Source organism: Notothenia rossii (assembly GCF_949606895.1).
Source record: "Notothenia rossii genome assembly, chromosome: 3".
Classification (NCBI taxonomy): Eukaryota; Metazoa; Chordata; class Actinopteri; order Perciformes; family Nototheniidae; genus Notothenia; species Notothenia rossii.
The window spans coordinates 64,478,883-64,489,080 of NC_136901.1; the positions used below are offsets into that span (position 1 = coordinate 64,478,883).

General features: G+C 40.7%; 1 protein-coding gene and 1 long non-coding RNA gene across 2 annotated transcripts; both read right to left on the reverse strand.

Annotated features, from left to right (window-relative positions):
• Positions 1 to 1,544: 1,544 nt before the first annotated feature.
• On the reverse strand, positions 1,545 to 3,467 carry LOC307034159. The gene is made up of 7 exons (XR_013806801.1): positions 3,278 to 3,467; positions 3,025 to 3,109; positions 2,727 to 2,858; positions 2,531 to 2,640; positions 2,322 to 2,443; positions 2,102 to 2,176; positions 1,545 to 1,806 (listed from the first exon to the last, which is right to left on the reverse strand). It is a non-coding gene; the product is annotated as an uncharacterized lncRNA (long non-coding RNA).
• A 68-nt stretch (positions 3,468 to 3,535) lies between these two features.
• Positions 3,536 to 8,649, reverse strand: LOC307034533 (zinc finger MYM-type protein 1-like; the record flags this gene model as incomplete). The annotated part of the gene is made up of 3 exons (XM_079673359.1): positions 6,683 to 8,649; positions 4,124 to 5,905; positions 3,536 to 3,583 (listed from the first exon to the last, which is right to left on the reverse strand). The coding sequence occupies exons 1-3, from the start codon at positions 6,854 to 6,856 to the stop codon at positions 3,536 to 3,538; spliced, it is 2,004 nt and encodes a 667-aa protein (XP_079529485.1). The 5' UTR covers positions 6,857 to 8,649.
• Between the last annotated feature and the right edge of the window lie 1,549 nt (positions 8,650 to 10,198).

The following is a 10,198-nucleotide window of genomic DNA, read 5'->3' on the forward strand; positions in this document are numbered from 1 at the left end:
ATGTCTTCAAACACTAATCACCTGCTTCTGCTTACTGACTGTGACTGCATTAAAAATGCATTAAACTTGCAATATATTTTTGTTTCCCTAAAAGTATTCCCTGCCAAAAAACATTTTGTAAAGTAGTAATGTGAATTCTGATTGATAAAGCGGCTGTCATTGACTAAATTGCACAAGATATTCCAATTTCCACATCGTAAAAGGCAGCATATTTCATCAGTGAGAAATGTTTTGCCGGAAGCTTCATAAACAAGGCAGTCTCCCAACCTCATCATTATATACGGGAGTAAATCTGTCAGTATATTTAAAACAGCCCAGAGCAGCAGCAGAAGCTCAAACCTCTTCTTTTTTTTAAACGCTTTCATTTGAAATGCGGGAAAAGTACATCGCATCTATATAGCTGTCAATATGTAACTTTGTGCAGGTAGGATAACATTGTGTTCTTAAACAGCAGAAGACATTGTAAAGGTCCATATACCCACACCTGGGAGCACACAGAGCAGCTAAAGTCTCCCAGTGCTGTCTCCAGAACAGCAGTTTACTGTTAATGATTTGTGGCTAAGTGCTTGGCTCAAAGGTATCTTGACAGTAGCTGTAGAGGAAGGGGAGCCATATTATCCCAAATGATCCTAGTGGAGTTAATTTTTGGCTCACACATTGGCTTCTTTGAATGCTACAAACTCAGCACTCAGCAAAAACAGTCAGGGCTCTGAAAGTATGGGGATTTCAAATGATGTTGGTAATACATCATGAAAACACATGAACCTGAACAGAGCTGCCTGGTGCTTAGACTTCTTAAGCAGTTGATTAAATGTGCTGCCAGCTTCCATTAAACAGCTAGAGCGCTATTTGCTTGCACATAATAGCTAGTTAGCTTACTGTTTTACTGTAAAACCGTTCAACAACTAGCTAGCTAGTTGTTGAAGATTTCTTGCCAACATGTTAATTAGACCCTCCAGAAAAACGCGATTATGCGATCGCATAATTTACCGCATAATCAGCAAAATGGCGCAGATCTTTTAAAGGGCGCATATTTATTAAAAGGGCGCATAATCCCCGCATTTTTCCACACAAAGTTGAGAAAAAAAAAAAGTTAACTCGTCTTGACTTGAAGTAGTGATGATGATGATGCGACGTCATCAGCTCGCGCCAGGGGTGGACTGGGACAAAAATTCAGCCCTGGCATTTTCTGTCCAGACCAGCCCACTACATTTTCAGCGGACACTACATAGAAGTCCACTAAACTTGCGGCATCTTCTCTCATGCATACTACAAAGGAGAGTCAGATTCCTTGATAGCAGTTAACAAATAAAGCACTTAACTATGAACTCAAGGACTAAAATTGACAGCTATATCAATCAATCTTTATTCATTATAGTGTCAAATCACAACAGAAGTTATGTCATGACTAGGGGTGGGACGAGACTAACGGGAAGAACCCTTATGCTACCCTTTCAGTTTTTAGTCTGTGACTGTGAAAATCTTTTGGTGTAAACCCAGTATTAGTTAAAACCAGACTCGGACAATAATAACAAAAAAATATCCTGACAAATAATCTAAATAGAAACATATTACAGACAGTAGCAGCATTAGAGCTGAAACTCACTCACTCACTCATTATGAAACCATAAATAGAGAATTGGAAAAAAATATATATATATACTGTAGCTGTGTGAAAAGTCTAAGACATGGGTTACAGGTCTGAATAGATATGCATTCTCATATACGTGTATGTGCACAAGTATGTATTGCTCTATACTTCCTCGTCCGCAGCCAGCCAGCTCCACTCCTCACCAAATTCGTGACCTGAAAGAAACAGCAAACAGAACTTGTACTCAGTATCTGTGTACTGACAAATATATGTAGCCATGTAGCCTTTTTGTGACGTAGTGACACTTAGTCAACAAATGTATCTGTCATGAAGGATGACTTAAGTCTCAAAAGAGCCCTAAGGCCTACCTGCATAACTGTTAATTGAACTTAAAAGATATGCAGATGTTTGAAATTAAAACCATCAATATGAAAATCTTCAGCCAGGAAATAATCATAATCAAACCTTTTGTTTCAATCTGAGACAAAACAAGTTGCATAATAAACTCACAAAGTCAAGACGAAGCTCTCAGATATGATGGATGACTCAAGCATCATAGAAGAACTTCTAGCAGGTCAGGAAAACCTGTTTGAAAGGAGATAATGGTAGCAGAGAATATAAAGAGACATTTATGAATTACCAATTGTCATTTTATCGCACATATAGTATGTTTCTTCACATAAACCTTTAAACATAACCTTTAAACATACACATATTGCATTCCTCTCACCACATGAAATAAGCTCAGGAACCTAAAAGTGGCCCAGTGAATGATGGAGGAGACAAAGCAGGTCCTCAAAAGGGGACAGAGGGAAAACAACTCCTTAGGCTCTCATATATAGGGTGGTCCACCTAAAAGAGACATGGAAACATTATTAAGTCTCTCATCATCACAAATCAAGTATGAATTCATATAACATTATAAGACACATGACATACTCAAAAAATCATAGACTTCTCAAAAAGTGGTGAAGTGGTAAGGGAGCGAATCCTTGAAAATGGACGGAGGGGGAACAACTCCTCAAGCTCTCACATGTCAAGTGGTCAACCTGAGAGGGAATTGGATACATTATTAAGTCTCTAATCATCACAAATTAAGTATGATTTCATAAAACATAAAAAATGATAGACTCACCATACTAGAGGAGACTCAACAGCCAAACTTTGGTGCAGTGAAGGTAGAGAGTGGAGGCAGAGAGAGAGCAAGTCCTCGAACATGGACGGAGGGGGAACAACTCCTCAAGCTCTCACATGTCAAGTGGTCAACCTGAGAGGGAATTGGATACATTATTAAGTCTTTAAAATAAACAAAATGTTTTCCTCTGTCCTGCACCTAGAGTTGAAAACTTTTGGGATGTGCGTTTCTTTCAAAACTTTTTTAAAATTATGAAGTATGAATTTATACAACATTAAAAAATACATGATACACTTACCAAATTCTAACAGTGGTCCCAAATGAGAGAACAAGTCCACATATAGAACAGAGGGAGAACGACTCCTCAAATATATCAGAACAACCTGTAATGGAGAATAATTGATAATTTAGTGTACATGATCACAGCATTAAGGATCAACACATAAGCACAATACAACTTCTGAAAAGCATCATTAAAATGACAAATAATGAATTACTACATCCATAATGTGTGATGTGTGATAATAACAATAATATTAAATATTTCTCGCCTTATCAGTGGAGCAGCTTTTTAAGCAGCTCACTCTTCTCTGCAAGTCTGTCTATCACAGAGTCAGAGTCCAAGGACATGAGGATGTCTTTCTCTGTGGCCATCAACATAAATGCCTCCAATTTATCAGATGAGAGGGTGCTTCTGAGTCTGTTTTTAATAAACTTCAAAATTGAAAATGTGCGCTCACAAGCCACCCGTGTGAGGGATAATGTAAGCAGGTATTTATAAGCAAGGCCTAGGACAGGGTATGCATCTGTTAGCATGTTGAAACGGCGAAGTATCTGGTAGCTGCACAGAGGGCATTCTTTGCAGGAGCAACAGCTTATGGGAGTTATCTCAACCTCTTCTGTGTTGTCCTCCTCACCACCTGATCCATCTTCTACTGTTCTTGCTTTGTACTCTGCCAATGGGGATGCCTTCAGCCTGTTCCACTGGAGTGCAAAGCTTTTCAACTCGGCCTGCATATTTTCCTTGGTTGCCCTGCTGTCAAATCCTTGCAAGCACTTGCTTAAGTCTTGAAGGGCAGACTGGGGAAGAGCACTGGTGCAGAGCTGAGGGAAGTTTCTGGGATCCAGACATGCCAATTCAGCATATAGATTGCTGTGTGTTAAAAAGCGCCTATGAATGGCTTCAATTGCTGTGTCCATGATCCGGTTATGCACATTCACCTCATAGGATTTTTCTGCATCATCCAGGGTCTCATCCTGAGCCATCTCTCCAGGCAAGACTTTCTTCATCCTCCTCCTCTTTTGTGGCAGTGTTGCCTCCACTTCAATGTCCGTGTCATCTCTCTCTTGGATTTCTGTGTTTGTCCAGTTGACAAAGTGTCTGCTGCTTTTTTTACAGATTCAAAATCTCTTCCCAAGCTTTTCAGCATATCCTGTGTCGATGCCACCATTCTGTGAGCAGAGAGGATGTCCAATCCTGCCGTCTGAAGGTATTTAGACAATGGAGAGGTATGTTCAAATATGCGGAGGAAGATTTGAGCCGTCAAGATCGTCTCATACTTGAGCAATGACTCTGCATATCCTCTGGCCATGACACGGATACATGGTTTTACTGTTGCCTGTTTCTGTATAGCTGATAATGTCAACAGCACATCAACGTACAGACCATCTTCCGGTTTTCCAAAGGAGCCAAACACCTTCTTCAGGGCCTCATGCTTGGCCCACCAGCGTGTCTCGCCAATAGGAGCAAGGCGTCTACGTCTCTTGTTTCGGCCTGACTCTTCCCACACATTCATTCTTTTATATGACTCTTTGATGAATACCGCAATGCCATTGAGGAGCGCAAACAGGGACCCACTCTCAATAACAATCTGGGTTGTGTTTGCAAGCACCAGATTTAGTACATGTGCGTAGCACCATACATGCACCTGGTTTGGAGATTGTGCAGACAATAGTGAGGAGAATCCTTTGTATTGGCCTTGCATGTTTGATGCCCCATCAGTCGCATTTCCAATGCACATGGTCTTGCTGAGGCCCATTTTGTCCAGAACTTCTGACAGCATGTTGACAAAGGCCTGTCCAGTGGATGAACTGCACTTCAGCACTGCAACAAGCCTCTCATGAACAACATCACTAACATACCTCATAATTATAGAGCATTGATCCTGAGAGGTGATGTCCTGTGTTGTGTCCAGCTGCACTGAAAACATTCCTGCTTTCTTGATATCACTGGAGATGTTTTCTTGAATCAGATGGTGAATTGCATCTATCATTGAGTTGACTGTGGTTTTGGAGAGTAAAGTTACAAGGGAGCCTCTGCCTCTCGTGCCACCAGACAAATGCAACTTTTTGCTGTTCTCAATGCAGCTGTCCAGGTGCTCTTTTAAACAGAAATCATACTTCCCCAGTAGAAGTATGAGTTCCAAGAAATTACCATGATCAACTGTGTGATCTTCCAGAGTATATGCTGCCTCATTTTCTGACCTCCTGTATGCAAGCCCCCTCTTCCCAAGAACCTTGAAGACATCTATGATGCGCTCCAAAACCTGCCGTCTCTTTCTGACCTGCTCTCTGTGCGCCGACATCTGACTGCCACCAAACACACTGCTGATATCAGCACTGGCGGATTTCAAGAGGTAAGCTTCAGCACAGTTTCTGTGTCCACTGCTTCTCTCATGCTCCTCTGTGCGCTGGTGTATATGCCTCCAATCTGACATTCCACTGATGAACAGACTGCTATCAGTTCTCTTACCGAATGCCATGCAGATGAAACAATACAGCATGTGACGCTCTGGACAGTATGTCAGCCACCTTCTAATGGTGCCGTCTCTGCTACAGAACACTTTCTGCACCACTGGATTGCTACTTTTTTGCTGAGGATGGTCATTTAAAAATGACTGGAGATTTCTCTGATCAGGTTGTGAAAACAAATCTGTTATTTGACTGGCACACTCATAGCTCTCAACAGCTGTTTCCCTCTCAGGTGATCCTGTATTTGGGCTGACACACTCCTCACTCTCTCCAGCCTTTTCCCTCTCAGGTGATCCTGTCTTTGGGCTGACATACTCCTCACTCTCTACAGCCTTTTCCCTCTCAGGTGGTGCAGTCTTTGGGCTGCCTGAATTGGTCTGGCTCTCTCCCTGAACTGACCAGCTGGACTTGCCCTGAACCTGTCTGGGCTGGACATAGGGAAAGCATTTATCATTAGATGGGGAAATAACTCAAAACTACAGAATAATGTACAAGATAAAAGATTAGTTCATATTGAACGAAACGTTCGCGAGCGTAACAGCACTAGTGGCTTTGCCATGTTTTCATTATGACACTTAGTGTTTTCCAATGCAAAAAAGTCAGATCTTTGTGACAATACCTGAAAATGCTCAAGACAGCACTATACACAGCCATTTTAAAACTACAGTAAAAGTAACACATTTACAAAGAAATTAAAGTTACACACAAATTATGAAATAGTTATCACCTCAGTAAACAATAAATGAATTGAAAGATTACAATAAATTCAATGGCAAATATTGCAAATTCAAATCTAATTATTTCCTATAGGTTTACTTATATTTTTTGCTAAAATTCAAAGTATCTCATCTGTATTTACAATACAGCTTGATTCTGCAGCTTCATCTCTACTTACAGCTCGTTGGTCCATGTGAACGTTTACTGTTGCTATGGCTACAAGAAACCGCTGACGTTAGCAGCTCTTAGCTAGCCTAGCTAAATCATCTGAACAATAAAAACCCATAATATCACAATTCGGCATATTTAAACAAAATCAACCACAACTACCAACATTCACAGCCCTTCAACTCTGGGCTAATATGTTGTCACAAGTAGGACTATGCAGTTAATTAGGTCACATCACATTCAATGTAAAAACGTTTTCTACTTTTTTTTGGACATGTCTCAAAAATGTAGCCTAGCCAGCCCAGGCTAACGTTACTTACGATGTATGCCTCCACTCGCTCGTCTCCCGGCGCAGAAGCACCTGCTGGGGCGGTGACCACGGCATCAAATAGGTCCGTCAATTTAGAATATTTAGCAGCCTCCACCTCCAGAGACTTCAGCTTTTTAAGTCGCAGTTTTTCAGCGCCACCCGGGCGTTTCTTCTGCTTATCCATTTTCAGCTCAGCAGCAGGCAGCCCGTCCCGCGACTCCCACCCATGCCATGAGGTCCCGCCCCACCCTGGTTTGTGTTGTGATTGACAGCACTGTCAGGGCTCTCTGAGCTTATCAGCTCATGATTGATTGACAATGACAAACAATAGACCAATAATATGTGTCGATGCTGGCAACACACTGCTAGCCCTCTGTAGCCAATTGGCCGGCCCAATTGGAGGGAATTTAGAGGGAAAAAAACGAAAAGAAAAAAAAAACATTGCGGACCGGCCCACATTGGGTCAACGGCCCACCGGGACGATGCCCGGTATGCCAGATGGCCAGTCCACCCCTGGCTCGCGCATCACAGAAGGTAAAAAACACAGTAGAGTGAATGTGTGGAACTCACAAGAGAGAGAAAACACCAAGATGAAAAAATCTGATCCATCTCATTTACCGACAAACATTTCTGCTAAAGACCGGGCAAAGCAGTACCCCGATGTCTTGCACGAAAGTCGGGGGAAACTATTCTGCACCCCGTGCAACTGTGTGTTGGAGCATAAGAGAAAATCGACGGTGACGACCCACTTTGATTCAATCAAACATTCGAAAATGCTTTCTGCTGCTGCGGACAAGAAAGCCAAACAACTCACGTTCACCGAGGCATCAACCTCCTGAAGCTGGTCAGATGACGAACGAGTAAATGAAAACAGAATGAGGCGGAGAAGTGTGTGTGTGTGTGTGTGTGTGTGTGTGTGTGTGTGTGTGTGTGTGTGTGTGTGTGTGTGTGTGTGTGTGTGTGTGTGTGTGTGTGTGTGTGTGTGTGTGTGTGTGTGTGTGTGTGTGTGTGTGTGTGTGTGTGTGTGTGTGTGTGTGTGTGTGTGTGTGTGTGTGTGTGTGTGTGTGTGAGAGAGAGTGTGATTAAAATAGCCCAATTGCTTTTACAATAAATAAACATTGAATGTGTTTAATTGAATAGGAAAGGGGTTTAACGTTAGTGGCAGGTTTTGTGTGAGAGAGAATAAATAAGACAGCCCAATATAAAAAAAAGAAAATGTATTCTTTTTCGCAACTTTCTGCATATTTCGCAACTTCCCGCACTTTAACCTCATAAAAGCACATAATACCCTGCATGTTTAATCGCATAATCAATGATTTTAGCCCGCATATTCAAGGATTTTTGCCCGCGTTTTTCTGGAGGGTCTAGCTAAAGCATTTAATGGAACTTTTAAGGCCAACATTTTGATGCTTAAAGGAAAGTTCAATATTTGAGAAAAGGCAGTTATTAGGGTTAAATTAAAAAACAATAGCACTCATGTATATTAATTACAGACATTGAAACAGGACCTATCTTTGTATAAAGACTTAAATAAATGGAATCGCTTTAGTTAAAGGTGAAACAGACCTCTCTTTGAAGCTTAGTAATCGACACATATATGTTTTTATTACAAATCCGTACAGAAGCAGAATGGTTATTAATTTAGAGGGTGAAACATCTGTAGCTAGCTACTTCTTGGCAAACAACAGTCAGGTGCAGCGTTTCCAGGAGTCTTGTCTAAAGGCTTGATGTCAACCGGCAACAATGTTAGAGATACAATTCACCAATTAGAACATTTTGAAGGTGTTTGCTTTTAAGTAACTTTGCACAGAGCGAGGCGAGCTGTTGCTAAACTAAAAGCAAATTATCTTCTATTAAGTGCACAGCCATGAGAGTGGCATTGATCTTTTCATCTCACTCTCAAAAGAAGAAAAACAAGTGTATAAATATTTATTTGACATCACTTTTGGCTTCTACATGTCACTGAAGGCCAAACTTTTATAAAAACCAAACCATCTGATACTGAAAACAAAGAATTATTTCAATGACCAAATCTGTAAAACACCCACCTTAATATGACAAGTATTAGCATGTGAATAGTGGGATGGGCTGCCATTGATATTGTCAACAGCGTTTTAGTCATTGAGTGTTTATAAAACACACATTCTCTGCAGTGACTGATGCAATTGTAGAGGCAGCTCTGAATGCTTTGCTAAAACATCCCACGAGCGATGGCAGGTTTCTGTGACTGCAGCTAGAAACAGTCCAAACAGATCATTGCAGAGGCGGAAGATAGCTGCCATATAATCACACTTTCAGCGTGTTCACACTCAACAATGAACCCACGTCATATGCTTCTATATTTTGGGGACTTGTTGGGATTACTATGGTAATCTCTGGATTTTGTAACAGAAAGAACAAGCAAATACAGTATCTACTTTCAGGACTTCACTTTGCTAATGAAAGGATCTTTAGGCAGGATGCAAGTGGATAAATTAAGAATGTGTTTAGTAATTTGCCTGAAACTCATTCTAAACATAGTCTCATTGAGTCACTTGTTAGTAACCATGTGTTTTCATGACACAAAGAAGCTTCAGACATTCATGACTCTTTAGCTTTTGTTAACCACAGACGTTATTCCAGGCGTTCAACAAAAAAAAGTATTAAAAAAACCACTGACTTTGTGACGAGGGAACCAGACGTTGTAAAATGCTTACTCATTTCCGGGTTTTACAATTATGGTAAAATAATAATATGCCAGCAATTACATAGTTGTGTAGGGAGCGAGCTGTACCTGGATAGATTTGGTAATACATCAGTAAACATTGTATATATAACTGAATTTACTAAAAATATTAAGGACATTAGGAAGCGTAGTGGACATGGGATCTAAATACAGTAGTAGATCATCCCCTCTCAACCTTGTGTTATATCTACGTTCCCATACAAAAAAACTTCATAGTCTTCTCGCTTTAAGGTACAATTCCTAAACTTGGGTTAACATTGTAAATTAAAGAATGAAACAAAAAAAACTAGCAAAGGTTAGGGTAAAACATTGTCCGGTTTGTAATGTTTTTCAAACCAACCTACATGAATTCAAAAGAGTCATCACTCACTTTCTATTGCTGTCACACGAACACCAGCCTTCATAGTTAAATATCTGTGTTTGTTTGACCAATCTATAACCTCCATGTTTGCATTCCTAAATTGACTGATTAGTAATGTATGTGTGAAACTCAAAACACAAATGTAATCATGGACAAAATATGTTCTGAATGAAAGAAAATGGTCTTTTCCGATCATGGATCAATACACAGAGTGAAAATATTGCACTATTAATAAATAAATCCCATAGATCTCAAGAGCTTGCACACCAGAATACTGCACTTCCTTGGGTCCTCAGCAATACAATCGTAAAGTGCAAAGTCCATCGGATGAACATTTGTCAAGCAAAAGGATAGACAAAGAGACGGCCATGCTTCCATTTGAGCTACATGACTGTAATTGGTCAGCTGTTGACTTCTCGCAGCACGTCAGGCCCGGTTCC